The 25,500-nt window shown below is 25.4% G+C and overlaps 4 protein-coding genes across 5 annotated transcripts; 2 read left to right on the forward strand and 2 right to left on the reverse strand.

Annotated features, from left to right (window-relative positions):
- Nucleotides 1–250: 250 nt before the first annotated feature.
- Nucleotides 251–904, forward strand: LOC101495964 (zinc finger protein ZAT7). Its single transcript, XM_004494936.4, has one exon. It carries the CDS (start codon nucleotides 294–296, stop codon nucleotides 780–782), a length of 489 nt encoding a protein of 162 aa, XP_004494993.1. The 5' UTR covers nucleotides 251–293; the 3' UTR covers nucleotides 783–904.
- A 1,268-nt stretch (nucleotides 905–2,172) lies between these two features.
- Nucleotides 2,173–3,025, forward strand: LOC101498044 (zinc finger protein ZAT11-like). The gene has a single exon (XM_004495211.3). The coding sequence runs from the start codon at nucleotides 2,266–2,268 to the stop codon at nucleotides 2,770–2,772; it is 507 nt and encodes a 168-aa protein (XP_004495268.1). The 5' UTR covers nucleotides 2,173–2,265; the 3' UTR covers nucleotides 2,773–3,025.
- Nucleotides 3,026–4,180: 1,155 nt separating this feature from the next.
- LOC101496299 (WAT1-related protein At2g37460-like) lies at nucleotides 4,181–8,127 on the reverse strand. The gene is made up of 7 exons (XM_012714274.3): nucleotides 7,858–8,127; nucleotides 7,699–7,761; nucleotides 7,492–7,608; nucleotides 6,782–7,016; nucleotides 5,950–6,111; nucleotides 4,608–4,759; nucleotides 4,181–4,521 (listed from the first exon to the last, which is right to left on the reverse strand). Exons 1-7 carry the CDS (start codon nucleotides 8,067–8,069, stop codon nucleotides 4,407–4,409), a joined length of 1,056 nt encoding a protein of 351 aa, XP_012569728.1. The 5' UTR covers nucleotides 8,070–8,127; the 3' UTR covers nucleotides 4,181–4,406.
- Nucleotides 8,128–20,938: 12,811 nt separating this feature from the next.
- Nucleotides 20,939–22,944, reverse strand: LOC101497052 (ras-related protein RABE1a-like). Of its 2 annotated transcripts, none has more exons than XM_004494943.4 (8): nucleotides 22,730–22,944; nucleotides 22,440–22,512; nucleotides 22,268–22,368; nucleotides 22,067–22,132; nucleotides 21,779–21,876; nucleotides 21,611–21,673; nucleotides 21,437–21,529; nucleotides 20,939–21,195 (listed from the first exon to the last, which is right to left on the reverse strand). In XM_004494943.4, exons 1-8 carry the CDS (start codon nucleotides 22,791–22,793, stop codon nucleotides 21,112–21,114), a joined length of 642 nt encoding a protein of 213 aa, XP_004495000.1. In that variant the 5' UTR covers nucleotides 22,794–22,944; the 3' UTR covers nucleotides 20,939–21,111. The 2 variants fall into 2 exon arrangements, with proteins under 2 accessions (XP_004495000.1, XP_012569725.1); XM_012714271.3 differs by lacking the exon at nucleotides 22,730–22,944 and adding an exon at nucleotides 22,606–22,729.
- Nucleotides 22,945–25,500: the final 2,556 nt, after the last annotated feature.

Below are 25,500 nucleotides of genomic sequence, written 5' to 3' on the forward strand. Positions count from 1 at the left end.
AGGTTGGTTCCCCGGGAAAACCAAACCGAAAAAAAAAAAAAAAAAAAAAAAAGAAGAATCATTACGTTAAGCAATTACGCAAACATTGAGGGTATTGACGTCATTTACACAAGTAAAAAAGTTCAACTTATTATTAGTATTATTATATTCTTTAGTTCACACGTTGAACTAAAACGACTTTAGATAGTTTCCAATTTGAACAACAAAAGGCAGTGCCCGTTCCACTTTATCTATAAATACGAGGTGTCAAATTCAAATGTTCCTCACTAACCAAAGTATCTCATACATTAAACATGATGAAGAGACAAAGAGAAACCGAAGAAAAAGAGAGCATAGATTTAGCAACAAGTCTAATGTTACTTTCTCGTACACAACAAAACAAAACATTTTCTTCTCCAATTGAGTTTGAGTGCAAAACATGCAACCGAAAATTCTCATCTTTTCAAGCATTAGGTGGTCATAGAGCAAGTCACAAGAAATTGAAAATTGAGGGACAACAAGAATCACTCAAAGGAAACAATAATAATGTTAAAAAAATGCATGAGTGTTCGATTTGTGGACAAGAATTCAAATTGGGTCAAGCTTTAGGTGGACACATGAGAAGACATAGAAATAATGAAGCGTTTTCGAATTGTTTTGAAAAATCTTCTCCTGTTTTGAAAAGATCGAATAGTAAGAGGGTTATGTGTTTGGAATTGGACTTGAATTTGACACCTTTGGAAAATGACTTGAAGTTGTTGTTTGGAAATAAGGCACCTCGAGTTGATCTTTCTTTATTTTGATTTTTTTTTTTTTTTTTCTGACCAAACTCTTGGACATATACATCATCATGTATTCCTTTAGTTTTTTGTTTTTGTAATAACATTTATTTATGGATATATATATTGAATTTCATTTCATTAAATGATTTGTATCAGAGTTTTGTAAGTTCTAGCGGATGAAGATAGATTAGACCTTTGAAATTTTTTGTTTATTTTAGTGCTTTAAAAAGACAAGAGTTAATAAACTTAAAGACATAATTTGAATTTAAATATTTTATCAATAAAAATAAGATTTAAGGACCAAAATATGTGATATTTGTCAAATGAATAATACTCCACATAATAATATTTCTGTTATTTAAGCACACTCTACACACCTATTAATTAAGTTTTTGGGCTAATTTAATCCTCTTGAGCCACCAAAAATAGAATCCACCATGCATTTTGTTTTGGTTCTTAAAGAAAAAAAAAAAGAGAGTGTTAACGCAGCGCATACATCTTGAACAAAGACCAAGATTGTTATTTTTATAAAATAGATCTAAGACCAAGTTATTATTCCCAGAATAATAATAATAATAAAGTGTTTTTACCTAGTTGTCTCCGATTTTTTTTAATTTTTAAATTGAACAGAGACCAAGATTTTTCTTTATAAGATTGTCTTTATTTTAATGGTTTAACATTTGAACCGACATTGTATAAAATTGAAAAGGATTTTACAAAAATAATAAATTAATTAATACGTATAATTAACTTTATCTTCTTTTTAAGCATTTGACATGAATTATGAATTTGGTGTTCTATTTTTCATAAATTATATATACATATCTTGTGGAATATTATGGGAGACTGTACGTACAATATATAACTTAGTCATGAATGATCCTTCTCTTAATATAAAATTAATTGTACAAAAGGAGGTTGCTCACCGGAAAATGAAAAGTAAGTCGCATATAGTTCCCAAGGTTCTTCATTTTATTATAATAATTTGTATAATATCAAACATATGGTTTCAATATTTCAGTTGTAGCACGCCATAACACATTGCTTTCCACAAGGTTGTTATTCTTCAACTACTTAGAGCGTAAGCCCCCACGAGGGCCAATTCTTTTTTATTTATTAATATAATACTTTATATTTCATGCGATCAACATTATTCGATTATTAAAAATATTTAATTTTGATAGTATCATTAAACATGACAACAAGACAAATTTTATCTCTCCCACCCTTACACTTGACTAGTTAATTTTCCATCCTTATGCCAACAACAGTTATATTTCTTAATTTCCATAGATTTGAAACATTCATCAATTGGTTTATTTAAATCAGTCAAAGTCCTTGAGTTTATCCCGAAAACGGCCTATAAATACCAATCTCTATATCCTAATGTTACTCACCATATAATATCTTAATCACAATATTTTGTAAAAACAAAATTGTGTATTTCACTATCTTAATTACATTATTAAATTACCAAAAAGTAGTAAACTATTAATTCTTAGCCATGAAGAGGCAGAGAAATGAAGAAGTAGAAAACATAAATTTGGCAAATTGTCTAATTCTACTATCTCATCCCAAAGAAAGCAAATACAAGAAACATTTTGGACCTACGGAATTTGAGTGCATCACATGCAACCGCAAGTTCTCATCCTTTCAGGCCCTTGGTGGCCATAGAGCTAGTCACAAAAAGCCCAAACTAGATACCACCGAACTTAAAGTACAGGCCCAAACCTTGAGTTTATGGAATAAGCCCAAAATGCATGGATGCTACATTTGTGGGAAGGAATTCTCTGTGGGCCAGGCTTTGGGAGGACACATGAGAAGGCATAGAATTGCCCTTAATGAAGGGGTTTCTAAGAAAAAGAAGATTGTTGGAGAAGTCCCAATTTTGAAAAGATCGAATAGTAAGAAGGTTATGTGTTTGGACTTGAACTTAACACCTTTGCATAACGACTTGAATTTGTTGTTTGGAAATATGCCACCTAAAGTTCATACTTTGTTCAATACTTAACTTCTATTTTAAATCGTTTACATGTAATTGATTAGATTAGTCATGATATTTTGTTTTGTACTTTCAATACGTGTATTCTTTCAATTCTTTAATGTGCATTTGATTTTTATTTTTATTAAGAAAAATATTTATACGGACAAGTGATATTGCTAAATACTTGTAGTATTTTGACTAAATAATAGTCACAATGTAAAATAATCATCGATGTTTCCACCCTGCTCAATTTATTTTGAATCATGCATTTTTTTGACCATTTGCTAAATGTAGTAAAAACTAATTTGGTTCTTAGAAATATAGTTTTGATTTGGTAATTTTTAATTGATTTCTAAAATGTTTATGTGTATTATTAATGTATTCTGACTTTCTTATTAATTTTAAAATATAAATGAAAAATGTTTCAACTCATAATCAATATGATTATATTTATCTCATTTTAACATTTGAATAAAATTTAATTTTCTGTAAAAAAGAACTATAATATAACTTTCTTTCAAAATCATTAGTATAGATTCTGTTGGCGATTATGAATATACATACTAGAATATATAAAATACATAAAAGGAGTATACGTCAGAAATGAAATATTTCACTCGAAGTCTACTTAATTTCAATAACTCTCTTTCATTGTGTACTGTCTCAATTAAATAGATCTCTCAATTGCCCTTTTCAAACACAAAAATACCAATGAGACATAAAAAAACACAGTAGCTAATAACTACATAATTTAAATATTAAAATAAAATATACACACATTTATAATAATACATAGTCATTTACTTTTTTACACTTGCACGACAACCGAATATCATTACAACAAAAATGTGATTAATTTAGTTGAGCAGATGATTTATTCAAATAATAAATAAAATTGTAGTTAATTTAATTACATAATTAATCATAATTTTTAATATAATTTAAATTAATTATTTATTTAATTGAATTAAATTTATTTTTCACGTGATTAATCAATCAAATGAGTAGGATTTCGTATAAGTAGTTCAATTGACAAACTAAAAAAAGTACCCAAAAAATATTAAGAAGAAGGACAAAGATTTAATCTCTGCTACTAATATTTATTTTTTTTTTCACATATTAATTAACCTATAACATTTATCTATATAAAAAAAAAATATTGAATGTGCATGAAACATTTTTGTTATTTTATGACAAAACGCTTTTCGGCAATTAACCTCTTGGTAAAGGCAAAGGTATAAAAACCTTTTGAGTGTGATTTATATACATATATAATGTTTTATTTTATAATAACTGATATGATACAGTGATTTTTGTTTTTTTACCACAATGGACGGTCAAAATTAAAGTTATTTGATCACTTCGACTACTTAAAATATTACTTGATTTTATGTTTTATTTTTAGTGTTTAATTGACATATATATATATTAAGAGTGTACATAAAACTATTCTATATTATTATTGAATGAAAATTCAGTATTTTGTTGTGCCACATTGAAATCTTAAAATATCTTTACAAGAGTATTGACACTAGAAGGTGCAGAGTCTCTCTGAAAATGTCCCATAATATTGAAATTGAAAATTGACATTAAAATTACAATATAACAATAATTTGCACTCCACCCTCTTGTTCATAAGTACAATTTTCAGTTGCAGATTGCTAATTCGGTAAAACAGGTTCTTCAATATTTGATTTTGATGGGCTGTTGTAATCTTTGCTTTTTCCCCACACAACAAGGTACAAACCCAAACAAATGATAAATGCACCCACCACCCTGTAATATTACCATATTCAATTAGTTGATTTTAATCAAGTCAAATATTATTTTATTAAATCCATAAATTAATTTTTTATGATTACCTTCCAAGGAACATTTGTTCGGCAAGAATGAAGTATCCCATGATAGCAACAATAACCATGCACAAAGGATTAAATGTTGTGACAAACACTGGGCCTCTAGTTTTCATCACTACTCCTTGTAAATAATAACCTAGCCCTGAGCAGAATATGCCCTGTATATATCAACATTTTTGTTAATTTCATTTTAGTTTAATTATGAAAATGTCATTATAAGTAGTTTGCATAGTACTCAAAATTTGGATTGCATGGGTCACTAGATATCACCACCGCCGTTTATTTAACACTATCATGTATATAGACACTAAAGTCTCACTCTCCTCTTTATTCCATAAAAATAATCTCAGTTATAAATGACTAAAACGATTATTAAATAAAAGATAAAAAATTTTATAATATCAATACATTACTACTATTTATGGACATGACTTTAGATGTATATATGATAGAAATCAAACATCTATGATAATCTAACGGTTGTAATTGAGTGACAACCTATAAACTTTTTTCGCTGATAGTGTATATGAATTAAATCCATAATAAAATAGTTTAATCAAAGGGAAAATTGAAGAAAAAAACGTCACACAAAAACTTAATATTATTTTATACATGGTTTAGATTTTTTTTTTCTTTTCCAAAATTAGTTATTTATTTGGATTAAAAATAATACAATCGCAAATAAAATATAAAATTACAAACAAACAAAAAATCACACAAGGATTTGGTATTCCTTTTATATACGAAAAGTATAGGTTAATGGATTTTGAAAACTACTAATAATACATTCAAGTCTTTTTTATAAAGACAATTAGATTAAAATTTGATCAACAAAAATTAATGTATATGATTAATATTATAAATAAAATATATTAATTTTTGTTGATCGAATTTTAATTTTGTATTTGGTTAATTAAAAATACATTTAAATTTAGGAAAACACAGTTGGAAAAATGATTTACTTGAAGTAATATATAGGTAACCATTCAAAACCAGTTCCAATATTTGCATAATTCTTTCTGTGTCACTCCAAATGTAAAATTTACCAAACATACAATTTCATTTTAGTGACCGCATCCTCTCTTTTAGGTAATTTTTAATCTTGATGTATCTTTTGTATATTTTTTTATTTAAAAAATAAATAAATACTACCATAATTAATTCATACTACTAAATCTTAAAATTAAATTCAAAATATATAATTTGGAGGGAGAAGGGGACAAAAAGGAAAAGTGGTTTGATTCTTTATATTTATTTATATAGTATCTTCCACGAAACATTTTGGATATAATAAACGTGTTTGTGATATATATTATATAGTTTAAGTAATTTGGTTGGGTAAGCTTACCGTGTAAATAGCTGACAACAATCTCACATCCCATTTTATGGACCAAACTGAATAATTGCCTCTTTCCACAACCAAAGCAACTGCTGCACCTTCTAATGTTCCCAATAGACATATCCATGACGATAGTGAAAGTGCTGCAGGGTAGGTTTCAAGGGTAATAGCCTAGTAACATATACAAATTAAGTTGTGTTAATTAGTAACTATCAAATCAAATTATAATTAAATAAAAGTAATAATTAAACACTATATAGCTTTACCAAAAAACATTAACCATTATATTTTAAGTTAAAATTTACTACACTTGAAGAACAAAAATTAAATCTCACGAGTTTTAAACTTTTAGATTTTATTTGTTTAAAAGAGATTAATTTTCATATACTATTAATGTAAAAAAAAATTATATTATTGAAAAATCACAACCACTTAAATTCTTGTTAAGATATCCATTGTAGTTCCTTCTTTTCATATACCTCTTTTGTTATTTTTTTTTTACAAAAATAAATTAGAATATATTTTCAAGGTAAAACTAATTAGATGAGTGCTGGCACACTCATTCTAACACTCTCTTGTTAGTTGAAATACATATAAATTCCACTAAATTTAACAAAAATTAGATACAGCATAAAGTGATGGACCCTACATGAATTTTTTCTAATAAGATAGTGAATTATTTTTTCATGCAAGAAATAATGAATTTTAAAGGGTGTGATATTAGTACTTTTCAATTAATTTTACTCTAGAATAATAAATAAAAAATGAAAAGCAATATATATTTCTAAAACTAAATTATATATATGTATATTATATTGAAGAATAGATAAGAAAAACTCACTTGGAGGATTATAAAACAAGCCCAACTAAAACATCCTAATGTGATCATCACAGCTCCAATGATTGTATGTTGAGTACTTATGCCACTATTATGATGGTTTTGAGAATCACTTCCAAATGTCCCAAAAAGTACTGGCCCTTTAATTAGTGTCATCACCATTGCACCTGAAACGGTTGCTATAGTTCCCACCACTTTTGCTTGAGTTCGTATACTTCTTATCTTTATCTTCTCAATCCTAAAAAAAAAATAGTTTACAAATTTTTATTGATCCTATATTAAGACCTATTTTCTTTATTGGTACTTTACTTTATTATCTCTAACTTTTTTTTCTTCAAAAATTTGTAAAATTAAGATTCTAGTATAAATGAAAACTAACAGACAATTTCTACTTTTATTTATTCACTTTGAAAAAAGAAATTCAATTAAGCTAATCATTTATAAGGAAAAGAATATTGAAGTCGTACGACTTGTTGTGAACATAGCAACGAAAGGTGAAAAACCAATGAGAAAATGAGGTGATTAAGAGTATGTTTATTTATCATAATAAAAATCATTTGAACCTAATAAAAAGTAAAAACCGATTAATTAATTTTTTTAAAATATTTTATTTTTATGAAAAATACAGACTATAGAATTTTGTGCATATGGAGAAATGGTTTTTGTCAAAAGAGTGAAAAGAATAAAATAATAAAATAATAAATGCAAGTTACCTTAGAATAGAAGCCAATATAAACGTAATAGCAGGAAGAATATTGCTCATGGAAGCTGCAAAGGTTGCCGTTGTGAATTTCATCCCCAAAAAATACAAATTCTGATCAATTACTGGCCTGTGTCGTTGACAAATTAAGTGAATTAAAAAATGTGTTGCATTAATAAAAAATCAATGAATTAAAAAAAAAAAGAAATGAAATAATTACTCTAGCAAACTTAGTGCCACTATCTTTATGAAGATTGAAATAGTCATTTTGGGCCTTACTTTCCTGTAAAATAAAATAAAGCACCATTGCATAATTAGACACTCCATTTTTAATCACAAAAAAAAAAAAAAATTGTAAGAGAAATATATATAGACATACTTGTCAAAATAGAGTGCAAAAGGAGTTACGACGATGAATGCAACGGCGTGACGGTAGACGACAAAAACATAGTTACTCATTCCTTTGTTCAATGCAGCCTTTGATAGAACATCCATAACTGCATATCCAAATTGCAAAAACAATACAGCTATGAATGGCATTATTTTTTCTATACAATTTCTTCTATGCTGCCTCTCCATCATGATTGTCATAGATCTTCAACAATTTCTTTTATGTGTCTCTCTTCCTACAATATTCAATTAATTTGTCTAAACCACCACACTCCTATTTATATAGGACGCTCACGTCAAATTCTACTATTTCTTAATTACTACTGTGTTTTCTAAATTAATAAGTTACATCAATTGTTTCGTATATGGAGTTTTGCCGTACTTTAAACATAAACTTATTTTAAAGTTTAAATTCATTTAAAACAATTTAATATAAATAATTTAATTATTATTCCTTGTAATTAGTGTAATTTTAAAAATAATTATAATAAAAATCAAATATTTTTAAATGATTTAACGAATGTGATTAATTATTGTATAAAAATGATTGGATGTTGGATATTATATTCGGTAAAATTTCAATAATAGTAGTGGTAGTTTTCACAGTGTATACATATATTATATAGGAAAATGTGAAAAGTTATAATGTAAAACAATAAGAAAATGCAAGAAATTATATGCTTCATCCTTTAATTAGTTTGACTATTTTAACTCACTATTTTGGTATATAATTAATTTTTTTAACTTAAATTTTAACCTTCTTAATATTTTGTGAATTTTTTTCATTACTATATAGCATTTTGTATTATATATTAACATCTAATTGTATTTTGAATGGACTGCCGTGTATACGACGCATGTTTAATAATAATAATAAATAAATAAATAGTTATCTTTCAAAATTAAACTCATATAACCAACATCATCGATTATTCCATCTTTTCAAAATGACAAAAGCCATAAATTCCTACTTTCGAAACATTTCGCCTTTTATTGTTAGAAGTTAAATGCTTGATCCACAAAGATGTATTATTTTGTTTCACCAAATCACTCGTCTTGTTTGATACTACTAATTTTAAAATAGCTTTACTTAAGTGGACTAACGTCACAACATAGTATTTCTTTTCATTAAACTTTAAAAAATGTGTCATTTACTCAATGATTAATAATAAAATATTAAATGTAGTGGAGCATTTTGATGGCAGTGCGTCCTTCCCAAACAACACATAATTTAAATCCTTATTTTATTTCACAAAAATAAATGGAGTTTGTTTAAGGAGAAAAATAAGAAGAGTTAAATTATAAATTCACAAAAGATTTTTATCATTGTATTATAATTAATATCAAATAAAAAGATTTTTAAATGGATTGGCAAGTTTTTGGGTCCTTCCCATATAAGATGAGAAAATACAATGCTAAAAGTGATTTCATAAAGTTGATGCTTTGAATTCAAAATTGAAATGAATTATTAAAAGGGAGTCGAAGGTGACATATGAAAGATGATTGGCAAAAAAGTTTTCATTCATATATATCTTGTTATTATTAGTTTTGCTTTTCTATATTACTACAGTATACATGTTTAAAGATTTTGACATTTTGTATGTGAGATAATGGTTTCTTCTCAAAGCACTCAAGACCACTCACTATACATGCAAATTGGTGGCTAATTAAAGTATTTTGTTTCTCTTTTGTGCTTTTTATATGTGCAGGCACTAGGAATGACCAATTTGATACTCCACCTCTATAGTATGGAACCCCATTCCTTCAGCATTTCTTTTTTTTATACTGTTATTTATAAGTCTAGTCAGAAAAAATGTCTCATTAAATATAAAATTAATATTAAGTTATTAGATATATTATTATTATTATTATTATTATTATTATTATTATTATTATTATTATTATTATTATTATTAAATACATTTTTTTTTTTTTTAAAGAGAACAACGGTAAATTCTACGTACATTAATGTTGAGATAGTCTGGTTAGACGAATTTAAATCTTATATCCGTCTTATTAAATATCCATGTATCTATATTATATGAATTAATTCTTTTTATCTCATGTGCATTTTCAAAAGTATTATTCAGAAAAACTTGTGTTCTATAAAAATAAAAGAGTTATTAAAAAAAATAAACTTTATACTAATTCAAGTGTATTTTAATACAAACACCATTAAATAAGTGAAAACATGTCGTCACACTACATTTGATCCATCTGTATATGGAAGGTGGATAAAAAACTCACTGATTGTGTAAATTGTTTTTTGACTATGTCCTTTTGTATGTTTAGGGCATGCATCAACAATTGTTACAACATGGTCATATGTAGGGTTAGCTATTAGGGTATGCAAGTAGTTCAATAGCACAAGGCTCTAATTGGTAAATATTCTTATTTTTTATTTTTTATAATATATAAAATAAGGATGAATTTTTTTTTTGTTAAATATATTTTTAATCTCTAACAAACAATGATCTTTTAAGTTTAGTTTATAAATAATTTTTATTCACTTTTGGTTTCAATTTTGATTTTATAAGGATTTTTTTAGAGGCTAAAAGTATCAATTTTTACAATTTATTTTTTCAAAATAGAGATTAAAAGTGAATACAAAAAATTTTAGGAACTAAAAAGTTGAGGATTATTTTATAGCTCACTTAAATAAAATTTTGAAATTTTATAGAGACTAATTTTTTTTATATATTTATTAAAATTATATTTTTTTTATTATAACTTAATTTTTATAATTAGAATATAATCTCTAAAATATTTAAGACAATCCTAGTCTTATAATATAGGAAAGATGGAGCTTCTATCTAGTTACTACTTTCAACTAACTATTAATTCTCTTGATTATAAACAGAAAAAATCAACTTGATACTTATTAATTTTTTTTAGTAAAATATAATCATTTTATCTCATAAAAATATATATGTGCATTCTTAAAAATGTTGTTGATGAAAATTTGTTCTATGAATATATAAGAGTCATTGAAAAATAAAAGTCTGATTGAAGGATATTTTAACACAAGCATTATTAAATACAGTGAAAATTAATTGTATGAGTAGTTTTTTATACTTATATTCAAAACCGAAAACATTTTAAGGGTCTAATATTTTTTTTCTATAAAAGATTTGTTACAACTATTTATTCTCACTGGTTCTATATATAAAAGGGAAAACAAAAATAGGGTGAAGTATCTACTATTTTCGAAGTTCAAGTTTAAACATATAATTTTTATAAAAATATCTCTAAGTATTTATTGTACAAATAAAAATAAGTATAAATTAAAAATTAAATTATATCTCATGTTTTTCTTGATTTGTATAAACAACTTAAACTGAAACTTCAAAATTGTTGTTTGTTTTATAGATTGAAGGCTAACTGCTAATTGGTTAAAGAAGTTAGTTCCTTTTCTTCTCAAAATTCATTGGGAATCTAAATAAGCATAGAAATTTATGTTGTTTTCTGTTGGTTGGTTGCAATCTAAACCTAACACTTTTACATTGTTTGGTTTTTAGTGTGCATATGGGTTTGCTTTGTCTTAGTCTCAATTTGATTTTATTGTAATTTTGTTAAAGCCAGTTATGACAACATATTTATTTTGTGGTGGAAAAATGAATTTTGAATAAATTAATTATAATTAAAAAAATAGATATATTGTTCAAGTGATTTTATATTTGAATTTATTTAAGTAAAATGAATTGAATAATAAATTTTAGAATAAGAATATGTTTAAAAATGAAAGCTCTGAATTAGAACCCTAAGCTCCAAATTAGATCTTGGAGCTTTAATTTGATGCTACAATTAATTTTTAGTCTAAAGTCTATTATTTAATTAATTTTTATAAACATATATTCAAACACGAATCACTTTTATAATTAATTAATTCAAAAAAATTTCACCTAAAAATAAAAGAAATTATAAAAGGCAAACATGAAAATTGATAGTACTAAGAGACTTTATTTTATATCAAAGAAAATATGTCTAGCATTGAATGGAATCCCATTTGAGAGGGTTGCTGACAGTGAAACCAAAGCTTCATTTGAGACAAAATCGACCTTCCTAAAAATTTCTTTTCTAAAGATTGTTAAGCATAACAAAAGAAAAATCACAAACCAGACACTATATTAACAGAACCCTACAAAAAAACGTTAATATCAACACTTACGTGTACTCAATTTAACAATTAAAGAACAAAAATAATTAAAAATAAAGGATACTCTGGTTGCTTTCCCCTGTTCAAACAGATATTAACACACAAACCATAAATTATAAATTATAAATGTCAGCTATTTATTCTTCTCTTCATCTAATAAAGATGAGTGTGTTATGGTCAATTTTTATATTGAAATTATCTTTCTAATTTTTTTCTCTTGTATCTAAATAAATTATTTATGCATATATATATTTGGAACAATCAATTTTGGAAATTGTTAGTAATACATTGAGTGTGAAGATTAAACATATGATCTATCTTAATTATCATTTTAGTTTTGATGTGTTATTTTATTATTTTTATACGACGTTTTAATTTTTTATTTTGATATAATGTTTATCAGTTCAAATTATCAGATTAATTTTGATCAAATAAAAACTCAATTATGAGAAACTTCAAATTTATCATATTAATAAATTTTATTTTATTTATAGATATTTTAGTATTTTATATATTATTTTTATTAATTTGAGTGTTGAGAATTTGTTAGTATGTTATTTTAAATATTTGGATGGGTTAATGTTTTTTGTTAAAAAAAAAACTCTGGTTAATTATCTCTTTATAGCATATTTCTTTACGTATTTCTATTAATAGTAAAAAATGAGAACAATAAAAAACCAAACCGTGGTACACATTCTAATGTCATTTTCTTCTAAAAAATGTTTATTTTAAACATCTGGTTCAAGAAATGACAAATGTTGATAAGAATTTGCCACAAAAAATTATACATTCGCATGCATATTAAATTTAATTAATATCTATAAATATAACAAGTAATGAATGCTTTCTTTCAAGCAATTTTAATTTTTCCAGCTAATTATTATCCATATCCAATGTGAGCTGGTTGATTGGATTGGAATAATAGACTAAAGAAGTATAAAAACTAATTTGGGATTTTTCCTTTTACTGAAATTAATTAGAGCTTGTGAATTTTAATCATATGCATACAATACAACAATATATTCTTCTTAATTTTAATTTGTCTAACTTTTAATTAGTTGCTTTTCGAAGGATTTACATGACTCCTTGCAAAAGAAAGTTACCAAATGAAGGAACTATGAAAACAGCTTTGATGAAAGAATCGTATTGGTTAATTTAGTTGGTTGGTAGGTGAAGCAAAATCATAAAACCCATTGATGGTTTTTCTTAGAGAATCATGTGTTTATATTCACCTCATAAGAAATTACATAATATATATCACCAAAAATATGAAATTATAATTATTCAGTTATAAATTTTTTTAAAACCAAATAATTATATTATATATATTATATACAAATGATAAAATTACTCTTGTGATAAAATTATATTTAATGTTATAAAAACTAAATTAGTTCATATTATATAATTTTTCATTTAATAAAATTTATTATTATTTTTTAATAGATTTTGTATTGTTTAGATTCTATAAAATGACAAAATTATCTTTATGATAAACTATATTTAATTTTTTAAAAGAAATTATTATTTTCTTTTCGTATAAAATATATGTATATTTTATTATATTTTAATTTCTATATTTCAAATTATATTATTAGAAGGATAAATGAGCAGTTTCTTATCATATGTAATTAGTTTTTAACTCTTTTTGTCAACAAAAAAGTTTCTAACTCAGATTTTATTTGATAAAAAAAAATTGGGTGCAATAGTTTAATTAGAGAAATATGATAGAATATAAGTTGATAATATTAATTTCTCACATTATCTTTACTCATCAAACACTAAATATTTAAGATCGAAATAATAAAAGTCTTGATTAAGAAGTGCCCAAAGATATTTGTTAGGAAATTAAAAATAATATATTTACATTAATAAAAGCACAATTTAAGAGATATGTACATTTAATATTAACATGTCTCGAATAAGGTTAATTTTGATATAATGATACATGTGAAATAAATTTTAATACACAAATTTCAATATATTTTTAATATAAAATTTTAGTATTTAGATCCTTAATAAGTATAATTAGTATTTCTCAAATAAATAATTTATCATATCATCTCTCTAGACCAACAAAATGAAAACCACAACTTTATTAATATTGAGAGAGGAGAAAACGAAAGGTTCCATCTTCTTCAAATTGAAAGCTTTCTGACCATTATTTCGTGTAAAGAATAATAATTGAAATTAGTAGAAAGAAATGTAATAAATTAATTCTATTTATAAGATTTTTTTTTTTAATTTAAATTAAGTTAACATATCTTTAGAATAAGCAAATAAATATATATATTTTATAAATATTGAATATAATCAATATCCTAAATTATTTTTAATGAAAAATAAATTACCTTTTTTCTATAAGCAAATAAATTAAGGGAATACAAGGTTACACAAACCTATACAAGAATCACTTTTACTTATAAGATAAACAATACGAGGGGTTAAACGCACCAATCCCAAAATTGATTCTAATTGTTTTAGAAAATGTTCAAAACTGTAAGACTAAATCATTGACATGAAAAATTCTGAAGTCCCATATATTTCTTCCGTCTTAAAATAATTATCGCAGTTGATCATTTTATATAGATTAAAAAAATGATAAATAAATTAATGAGAATAATGATTTTATCAAATTACTTATATTAACTATTAAATTATTTTTATTATTATAAATGTAAAATGAAAAATAATAAATTTAAAGTGATACAACAATATTAATTAGATGTGTAATTGAAATAAAGTAATTAAAGTTGTATTGAAAATAAAAAATGATAATTATTTTTCATAAATGGAACAATTATTTTGAGACGGAGGGAGTAATTGTTTAAGTACTATGGAAATTTTTAATTAAAATGTTAATATTATGTAGATTTTTTTTAAAAAAATTCTTAAATATTTTTTATCACCAAACCAATTTGTTTTTCATCGATCTTGATCACTTACAAAAGTCACATATATAATTATGTAGTCAATATTTAATATTTTTACACTCTCATCGTAAAACTTATATTTATATATATATATATATATATATATATATAGATAGATAGATAGATAAAAAAAATATATATAGATAGATAGATAGATAAACAACATATAATAGAATTTATTCTACTACATTTGTTCCATTTATTGACACATTCAAATTCAATTATATAATAGTGTAAAATATTTCTTTATCTATCATACTATATATTAACTACTTTCACACACTTCTTTATCCATCACACTATCTATTAATCAATGTATTATTATTTTTTATCTCCATTTTCCCTTCTCTTTTTTTATTATATTTTTCCATTTCAAATTTTAAATTTTATTAACTTCCGTCTTGCATTATCTTTCTGTCATTTTATTCTTCTTTCCTAAAAAATTAAAGCATGAACTTTTATGTTAAAATTATAAAAACAAAAGTTAATATTAAAATATTTTAAAGTAAGTTTTGTCATTGATACACAAAAAGAAACATAAAAAAAGATTGTCACTGATATATAAAAAAAAATATATAAAAGATATGAGATAAATATATGTTATTGATTAATAAAAAAAATAAGAGACTCACATTTAACAACGAAAAGTATAAAAAAGAACACGAAAAAAAATTATTTACAAATAATAAATATAAAAGATATGAGATAAATATATGTTATTGATATATATAAAAAAATATGGCACATATTTGTCACTTATGAATTAAAAAAAAAATCAAGACATAAACATTTATCATTGATAAATATAAAAAATATCAGACTTATATTTATCATTGATACATAAAAAAACACACGAGACAAATATTTGTCACGAATATCTATATAAACAAAAACACGACATATATATTTATTACTGAAAAATATAAAAATATGAGACAAAAATATTTATTGTCGTTATTGCATATTTATTGTCATTATTGTGTATGTTTCAACTTATAGTATTGTACTTTGATTATATCAATTATAAACTATTAACAATACACCATTATAATTTATTTTAATATTTGTGAAAAACACTCAAACAAATAAAAAAAATATTTATGTAATTATCTAATTCAATTAACTATTTAAAATAACATGTTATATTTATCCATATAATATTTAACTAATTATTTTATTTTCAAGACATGTTTTGAACTAAAAAATTGAACTCCTGCGAAAGCACGTCTCTCTCTCACTAGTTGGTAAGAAAATTGACTCATATTCTCCATAAGGTGCAAGGTGAATTTCCAATGACTATTTGAGAACCTTGTTGATGGATAGTCATAAATACTTTTTGTGCTACGTAAATCTTAAGATCTGCAATTATCTTGGAGAATCTCTCGAGATCGACCTAAGAGTAAGACCATTAAAATGACAACTTTAGACATCTAAAAATAGATAAATTTTTACTTAGTAAAAAAAACCTTAAAAAAATTTGCACTTCATAAAACGTCTCATATTCTAACATTGTCTAATCTAAAAATAATAAAATTTAATACGAAATTAATATTATTATAAATTCTAAAACAAAAAATTATATTTAAATTTATTTTAGACCTTCTTATATCTTAAGTCGGCCGTAATTCAACTCACATAAACTTATTTATATTTAAAAAAAAAATGTACAAATATAGTAATTTTATTTTTCTCCTTTAATAGGTGCAACTTAGCTTAGCTTTATTGTATTGTGGTCTTGGAAATACAATCCTCAGCAGACACACCCTAAGTAAAGTGCACAAGTTGTGACATTCATTGTCATCCAATTGAATCAAATGATAAGAGATTAATATAATGCCATCGATCGCCATCTCATTGTTTATCCTACCTTGCCTTTTGAACGCGCTTAATTGCAACATATTATTTAGAAAGGCTAAATAATAGAGTTTAGATATCATTTTCTTACGTGCGAGTCAAACCTATGTCTTCATCTTAGCTTGAATTACATGTTTTTTAAAAGGCTAAATAATGCACGACCAATGCACTTTTTGGTCATAAAAGTTATGGACATTAAATTTCATATCACGTCACTTGAAATTTATTTATTTGCCTTCTTGGACATTAAATTATATTTAGTATTTTTGAAGATGCTTAAGATTTGAGAGGTGGGTCCATTCAAAGTTTGCAATGAAACTGAGAGGACTAGTCTTTTGACTTCTCCACTATTTTTGATTGAAAATTGCAACATGGTCTAAAAAAGCTAGGATTTTAAAAAAAAATTTAATTACAATTTTATCATTTTATTTTTATTAATTCATGAAATAATTATAATATAATATATTTTAAATAACGTGACATATAATACAATGATGTATAATGATCAACATTCATAAAATTGTAAAAAAATCTTGCTAAAACTTAACTTTTAACTTCAGAAAATTTTTATTTTTATAATTTAATTAAAAATATATAAATTATTAATACATCTAGATAATTATATATTATGAAATTGTATGCTACATCATTCTAAATGGTAAATAATCATTTTTTTAGTTCAAAAAGTTAAAGAAGAAATTAAAACTGTTGACTTTTAAAATAGGAGAATCAATTCCATGAATTGATAAAAATTGAGGGACCAAAAATATAATTAAACAAGTAATCTATTTTTATAAAAAAATATCAATACACTATAATATATAATTCATATATTAATAGGTACCATTTTCACCTTTAGTGAGAGGTTACTTTTTTAAATAACAAATTCGTAAATAAATAAACTATTTTTTGTTTTATTTATTTTTAGAAAATAAAGAGGTCACTTTTTTAGAAAAGCAACCTCGTATTAGTTTTTCTTTTTAATTTCATTATAAAAACATAAAAAATTAAAACATAATTAATAATAATATAAATTGATTAAAATATTACAAAAGTTGAAATAAAATTATTTAATCTCCAATGTCCTTTAGTACCATATGACATATGTCTTCTATTACATCTTAGTTGTTGGTAGTGTCTTGGTATCCGACGTGTTTGATCTTAGTTGTTGGCAGAAGAATTACTCTCATTTTAAGTCCAGTTAAATCTTTAATTTAATGGAGTATATGAACTCCTGAAGCATGAATATACAAAACTTGGATATAGATATTTTCAAATGCTTGAAAAGTTAATTAATATGTATTATAATTAGCATCGAACAAGTTATAAATTAATTCATACCGTTGTGAATCCATATATAGGACTGATGTGGTGTATAGGCATAAATTTGAGTGAGCGGCTCTTTGTCAGGCGATGATTGTACATAATATGGAGTTTGTGGTGTTGATTTGGGCATGGGTTCTTCTTACCTTTAGTCTTTTTAGACAATCTACATAATCAATTTTTGACCCTTATTAATCAAATATTTAAATTAGGATGCATTGTACTTTTACCTACTAATTTATATTCTTAAACATTAACATGTACCATCATTGAAAAAAATAACATTTTCATCTATTCATCATCATTCATATATACAAGATCATAATCAAGATTAAACATTTTTTCTAATTCAAATCTTGTTTGTTTTTTAATCTAATTAAGAAATGACAAGAGTGAGATATTTCTTGTTGTGAAGATTGTTTTAGATGTGAAGGATTGAGGAGATATCAATTGACTACACGTCAATGGTCAGAAAGGAGGTGAATATTTTATAAGTTTGGAAGGGTGTTTTTGTTCTGGAAGATAAGGGTTCAAACGTATTCTTAAAGAGGTTCAAGAAGTCTGTTTTTTTAGCGTTTAGGAAAAATGATTGCTATATGAGCTTTATAATAATAGGCGACATATCTTGTACACATTTTAAGTTTTATAAAAGAAGAAACTTTCATTCAATTGAATGAGAACTGAATGTAATCTTAGTATGACATTTCCTCTCTCTAATCTCTTTACATTTGAATCTTAGAGATTGAAAGATAAATTTAGTTTTTCTACTTTTAAATGATATAAAAATGTGTGATACTAACAATTATGTTTTAAACTTTTCATAGTTTTAATTGTTGATTAATAAAACTATTTTTAGAAAGAAATCAAACTATGAAATATGTTTAAAAGTAAATTGTCTATTTACATAGTATTTCTGTCATTGGTATATATTCCGATAAGTACAATTCTTGTTTACTTCTATTGATTGAATTGTTACAACTTTGTTAGATTTCATCAATCTATCTTGTGTTTAAAATTGTCTCTCTTAGTTGGTGTGATTAATTGTAATAACACTCAAATTTTTAAGTGAGAAAGAGACTAAAAAAATGCGAGCTACATTAGATAATGAGTCTTACTCAAAAATATTGTTCGAATGTTACTGGTAACTCTATTCAACTTTAATAATAATTTTTGTATTCATCTCTCTTAGTAACGGGATCTAGAAAAAGAATAGGAAATATAATTTTACTATATTTCTTTCCAAGAACCAAGCCTACCACAAGATTTTATTTATTTATGGGACGATAAATTTGAAAAGATAAATTATTTATTTTTTTATTTAATCTCAAACGAAATACGATTAGGAGAGAACAATTCAAAACTCTATAAAATAAGAAAACACCCACGTTCAAAGTCTCTTTTTTACCATAATTGTAAAAAAGCAACCCTTGTTCAAAATGTGAACTCTCCCTAAATACAAAAACTAGGCAATGTACAATGGTGTGAACAATTAAAGGCTGTTTTTAGTTCGTAGGTAGTTTAATTGGAAAACGCAAAATGAATTTTAAAGAGGAAATTCAAAATTCAAATATAAAAAAGTAACATAACTATTAATTTATTAATATTTACGCATAAAAAAGGATTGTTCTTAGTTCTTAAATGTTCAGAACAATGCATCGGAGAGATGTTTTAAGAATATCTTCTAGAAATAAAATCGTATATGAAAAACTCAAAAGAATTATAATGTATACTTACATTTGTACTTTTAAAAATGATATCTCATAATTTTAGTGTGAATATCTTCAGTCAATCCAGAAAATAGTTGATACACTTGCAACCATAATTAAGATCATCAATACCAAGAGATGATCAAGAACATGATTCCATAGTTGCATCAGTTCTCTATCGTATAAATCCTTACACAATTGCAGTTATTGAAGCACTACTTATGGCTATGAAAGATTGACCCTTTAGTAGTTCCCATTCATTTCATGATCATATCCCAACCATAACTAATAACTCATGTCAAAATAAATTTGCTCCTGTTATTGCTAATGACCATATTGCTAATTTGCTCCTCTTAGTTTATGTAGATCATGTTATTATCACAGGAAATTCTCTTCAAACTATCAACAATTTCATCAGCTCCCTCAATGCTTATTTTCCATTAAATGATTTGGGTGATCCTCATTACTTTCTTAGAATACAAGTCAAAACCAATTATTTACCATGACAACTTAAGTGTTGTGCTATTTGCTTCAAATCCAATTCTTCTTTCTCGTACCGAACATTTTGAACCTGATTATACTTTGTCCGTGAAAAAACTCAAGCCAAAGAAATTTTGGTCCAACACATTCCTTCCTCTGGGCAAACTACAAACATTCTTACTAAGCCTACTTCAACATCTATTTTTCCTAAATGCCGATTCAAACTTAGTTCACTCATTCACCCTTGAGTTTGCAAGGGGGTGTAAAGAATGATAATATTAAGTCCACTCAATCAGCTCTTTGTTCTTCATTATGAATTAGTTAATGTATTAGGGTGGTGGCTTGGTCAATATATTAGTATACATTCTGTTATTTGATCACTAACTCATTCCATAGGCTTATATATATTGATCCTCTCACATTGTAAATGTAATTCAATTCATTCTTTTAATAATTCATAGTGAGGTATATCAGATGATATTGTTTTCTCTTTAGATGCATAGTACCATTAAGATTCTGAAATATGAAGCATAGCAAAACATTAGGATGTTGTTCTTGGTTTTAGCAAAGATTGTGCATAGTCAGGCTCCTGAAAAAATAAAGAAAAAAATAAACAGATACAGCAATAAATACTAAATACATTTATATGATTAATTTCCCAACATAGGAAGGATCTACCATTCACACCCAATAAGTTGCAACTGTGAAATAACAAAAGAACAATACAAGCACCGACGAAAGTCATTCACGAATTTAACTTCCTCGGTCAAATGTACTTGCAAGAATTTCCTCTAAGAACCACAGCAAGCAGATGTTTGTCCGGCTTGAGCAGACCCAGCTCCCTGGTCTGATTGGTTAATCTTGAGTGACTGGGGCTGCAAAGAACCATATAAAAACTTAATGCGAGGACAATGAGGCATTTAAACCTGGTAAGGATTTTCTTATTGAACCAAACATGCCCCCCAATAATAGCAGTCCAAAATGAAAACCAACTATTTCAAGGAAGAGTCTTGCATTAACTTGGAATAGTTTGGGAATCAAAAAAATGAAGCAAATATAAACTGTTGCAACTTGCAAGATAATCCATAATAACTTAAGAAAGATTAAAATAAAAACCTCAGCCTTTGAGTCACTTTCTGCAAGTCTTTGTTTGATGTCCCGAGCTATTGAAAAGAAAACCTCATCCACATTCATATTAGTTTTTGCACTCTGTAGAAGAATAATCTCAGCATTAAAATAGCACAGTGATTTCAGAATGCTTTTCCAACAAGAGTAATAAGTGCCGCTTACAGTTTCAAAAAACTTGATGCCATATTCATCTGCCAGAGCTTGACCCTTTGAAGTTGGAACAGCCTAAGGAGAATAATTTCCAGCATCAAGTGTAACATAGTAATCATAGACGACACGTGTACATGCATAACCAAAAGGATGGACAAAGAGTGAGTGTGTGGGGCAAACCCTTTTGCTTTCGTCCATGTCAGCCTTGTTCCCCACTAATATCTTGTTGACATTATCGGAAGCATGTTGCTCAATGTTGCGAATCCAATTCTTGATGTCTGGTGGACACAAACAAGTATAGTAGATTAGTAGTGAGTTGCAGCTAATACACATGTAAGCACTGGAATCTCTCAAGATACAAAGTTGAAGAGTAGAGTTTACAAACAAAATACTTGTCCCACTAATGCACATGATATTAGGGAGCACACATTGAAGGAGATTAAAACTGAAGGAGGAATGAGAACTTACTGTTAAACGACGACTCATCAGTGACATCATACACAAGCAAAATGCCCATGGCTCCACGGTAGTAAGCTGCAAAAGAAAGATTAAAGACATGTTAATAGATATCACAATATGTACTGATTGACTTACAGAGCAACCTCCAAAATTGCTCAAGTATTGGTGTCATAGTCATATCTGATTCCAATATGAATGTTGAAAACTAACCAGTTGTAATAGTTCGAACACGCTCTTGACCAGCTGTATCCCATATTTGCAATTTGATTCGCTTTCCATCAAGCTCTATTGTCCTTATTTTGAAATCAATGCTGAAGAAAAATAAAGCATTCTGAGTAAGTAAAGGACCATCTCATCAAGAAAGAGAGAAAAAAGAACCTACCCGATGGTTGTTATAAAACTAGTTGTGAATGATCCATCTGAGAAACGCAATAGAAGGCAACTTTTACCCACACCTGCCAATGTTACAAAAAATTAATAACAACAAGTAATAATTAGTTGTAACCCATTTTACTTTTCATCACAAAAACTACTAATGATCCATTTACCGTTTAAAATCATAAAACCTAGTAAGCTTTGAACCGGTAAAATAAAATATAGATCTGAACAGTCTCCGGAACCCAACTCATATAAACTTTATTTAATAAATAAAATAAAATAAAAGAAAAGTACCGCTATCACCGATAAGGAGAAGCTTAATGAGATAATCGTAATCGGAACGAGCTCTTGCAGCCATCCAGATCTAATAAACTGATCCACGATGCTTGATGTCGTTCAATTATTAATTCACTAAAATAAATAAGGAAAATACAATTATGCGATTTTATTTGTCGGAAAAATTAAATTCAGAGCTGAGACTCAAAACTGTGACTAGCAGAGGAGCCCTAGCGATGTGCGCCAGGAATGAATGGTTATTGATATTATTTTTACAATTTTATCTTTTAAAGAAAAAAAAAAAGACTTAATATTCTCATAATAGTATTTATTGTTAGTTGAAAATTAAATTTATTAAGGGGGAAAGTTAGTTAAAAAATAACCAATATAGTTAAAAATTCAAATAGGATATATTATAAAAGTGATAAATAAATTGTTCAAACGGATCTTATATTTAAGAATGAAGGCATTGAAAATATTCTTAAGGTCTATTTGATCGATGAGATGAGGAAATATTTTCAATCGGATTTTGTTAATAAGTATCCTTGGAGTACTTGTTAAAAAAAATTAAAATAGAAATTTTGTATTGAAAAGAAAATTTTTAAATTTTTCAAAAACTTAAAAACACAAGTTTTAATATATTTTTATTTGTTTTTTTTTTTCATTTTTAGTTTTTTAAATAATATGTGTTTGTCTTAGTTTTTAAATAATATATGCTTGATTTCATTTTTAAAAGGGCAGAGACTAAAATTTCATTTGAAGTTGTAAACCATAATTTATTTTATTTTGTTATATTATTTTGTTCTCTTTTTATCTCAATCTTAGAGTTTGTAGGAGAGAAAAGATGACTAAATATATTTTTTTAAATCTTTTTTTTTTGAACTAAATATTATTTCTCCTTCTCTTACTTCCATTGAGTTAATTTTTATGTTTCAAATACATTTTTAAAAAATTAGAGTGAAGATACTTACAAATATAAATTTTTATGCGGTGTTTAATTTTATTTATAAAAGTAAATGAGAGATACAAAATTAAGAGATGTTTAATTTTGTTTATAAAAATAAATGAGAGTTAAAAAAATTAAGGGTTTGTTTGAGAATAGAAGGAAAAAGATTTTATCAGAAAAGATAAGAGATTCTAAAATATTTTGTAATATTGGGAGAAACTAAAGTCTTATATAAAATAAAGTTAATAACTAAAAACTTGATAAAGATATACGTTATTCACTTTATAAATTAATTTTAAGAATGAATTAGATTCAATATAAAAATCTAATAGTTTGACTCGAAGAGAAAAAAAAAAAAAAAAAACTAGATATACTTTTGTTATAAAGAATTTAACAGCAAAATTCGCACACGTTGTGTAAAGAAGTGGATTATTATAGTATCAACTTGCACTCTAAGATATTAAATGTATATATAGTCATTTACCATTTGGGTTGCAGGAAAAGAATGTGCTAGATTTTAAATGTGAGAAAATTTAATATACTTCTCTCCAAATAATTGAATCAAATAACTCAAACTTAAAATAATATCTAATATCTTCTCATCTTCCCCGCTTCCCTATAACAAAATACACAAGTGAAATGAAATTTGAGAAGAAATAAAAAAGAGTAGTACAGAATAAGATGGTTGAAGAGAAAGGTAAAAAGTTTTTTTGTTTGCTTCATTGGGTAGAAAGTAATATACTTTTAAGAAAATTTTACTCTATACCCTCTAGTTAAACTATTTCAATAGAACTTTGAAAAATTTATTGGTACATTAATTTTTTTTTAAAGAATATAAATTGTTAAAGTGTGCACCATTAAAGTTTTTAATATGTTCCAAAAAACTTAAAATAAACTATTTAAAATACAAAAATATTTAAAAAAATTTAAACTCTAAATATTTAGAATACATTTGTGTTCCATATATTTAATTACTAATTTTTCAGAACACATAACCATTTTGTGAAACAAAAAAGAAATCTAAAATTGAGAGATATAGGTAAAATTTTCTACTTTCGAGTGAAAAAAAAATTCTAAAAAGTAGAATATGAAGACAAAAAATGGTACAGGTAGATTGGTGGGAGTGTGGGGGGAGAGTGGTCAATTTCTTTCCAAAATATAACATATACAACTAAATTGATGGAAATATACAACTAAATTGATGGAAATACAAAATATTGAGTTTTATTCATTATCACATGTTATAAAAAATCTTTTTGAAAATAGGTCTTCTATAGATTTTATTTTCAATATAATAAGCAATGTTAACGCCATCTGCTTAAAATTATTTGAAAACAATTATTTTTTGAAGAGGTACATCATTTTGTTGTGGTGTACTAGTACAAGAAAAATTATGTACAATTTTATTCTCTTCATAAAAGTTTTTAAAATGTTTGTTTTTCAATTCACCATTATGATTGCTACGAAATATTGTAATACAATTTCTTTTTTTTAATTTTGCACTTGTTTGCAGAAAGTAGTAAAAAATTTATGTGATTTATTATTGTGTTTAAGAAACTTTACCGATGTTCATTTAGAATAATCATTAACAATATCAAGTTCATATATTTACCACTGAAACAGGTAGTTTTTAAGAGATAGAAATCTCTCACTTAACATGATAATTGTTTTGATTCATTAGTGTGTGAGTTCCTGCACCTCACAATAAGTTGTTAGCTATATAAATGATTTTAAATTTAAAAAATTGATTTAAAATATTATAGATTATATATATATATATATATATAGATGAAATATATTTTTGTATTAGTAATTGGGTTTAACTTTCTAATACTGATATAAA

Source organism: Cicer arietinum, chromosome 4 (genome assembly GCF_000331145.2).
Source record: "Cicer arietinum cultivar CDC Frontier isolate Library 1 chromosome 4, Cicar.CDCFrontier_v2.0, whole genome shotgun sequence".
In the NCBI taxonomy this organism is placed as follows: Eukaryota; Viridiplantae; Streptophyta; class Magnoliopsida; order Fabales; family Fabaceae; genus Cicer; species Cicer arietinum.

What these genes read in the sequence shown, in the direction of transcription:
- LOC101495964 (XM_004494936.4), top strand. Translation starts at nt 294, where the DNA reads ATGATGAAGAGACAAAGAGAAACCGAAGAAAAAGAGAGCATAGATTTA.
- LOC101498044 (XM_004495211.3), top strand. Translation starts at nt 2,266, where the DNA reads ATGAAGAGGCAGAGAAATGAAGAAGTAGAAAACATAAATTTGGCAAAT.
- LOC101496299 (XM_012714274.3), bottom strand. Translation starts at nt 8,069, where the DNA reads ATGACAATCATGATGGAGAGGCAGCATAGAAGAAATTGTATAGAAAAA. An exon ending in GTGGCACTAAGTTTGCTAGA is followed by an intron (nt 7,609 to 7,698) that starts GTAATTATTTCA and finishes TCAACGACACAG; the next exon opens with GCCAGTAATTGATCAGAATT. An exon ending in CTTGTTTTATAATCCTCCAA is followed by an intron (nt 6,112 to 6,781) that starts GTGAGTTTTTCT and finishes ATATGTTACTAG; the next exon opens with GCTATTACCCTTGAAACCTA.
- LOC101497052 (XM_004494943.4), bottom strand. Translation starts at nt 22,793, where the DNA reads ATGGCTGCAAGAGCTCGTTCCGATTACGATTATCTCATTAAGCTTCTC. An exon ending in AGTTTTATAACAACCATCGG is followed by an intron (nt 22,369 to 22,439) that starts GTAGGTTCTTTT and finishes ATTTTTCTTCAG; the next exon opens with CATTGATTTCAAAATAAGGA. An exon ending in ACATGGACGAAAGCAAAAGG is followed by an intron (nt 21,674 to 21,778) that starts GTTTGCCCCACA and finishes TATTCTCCTTAG; the next exon opens with GCTGTTCCAACTTCAAAGGG.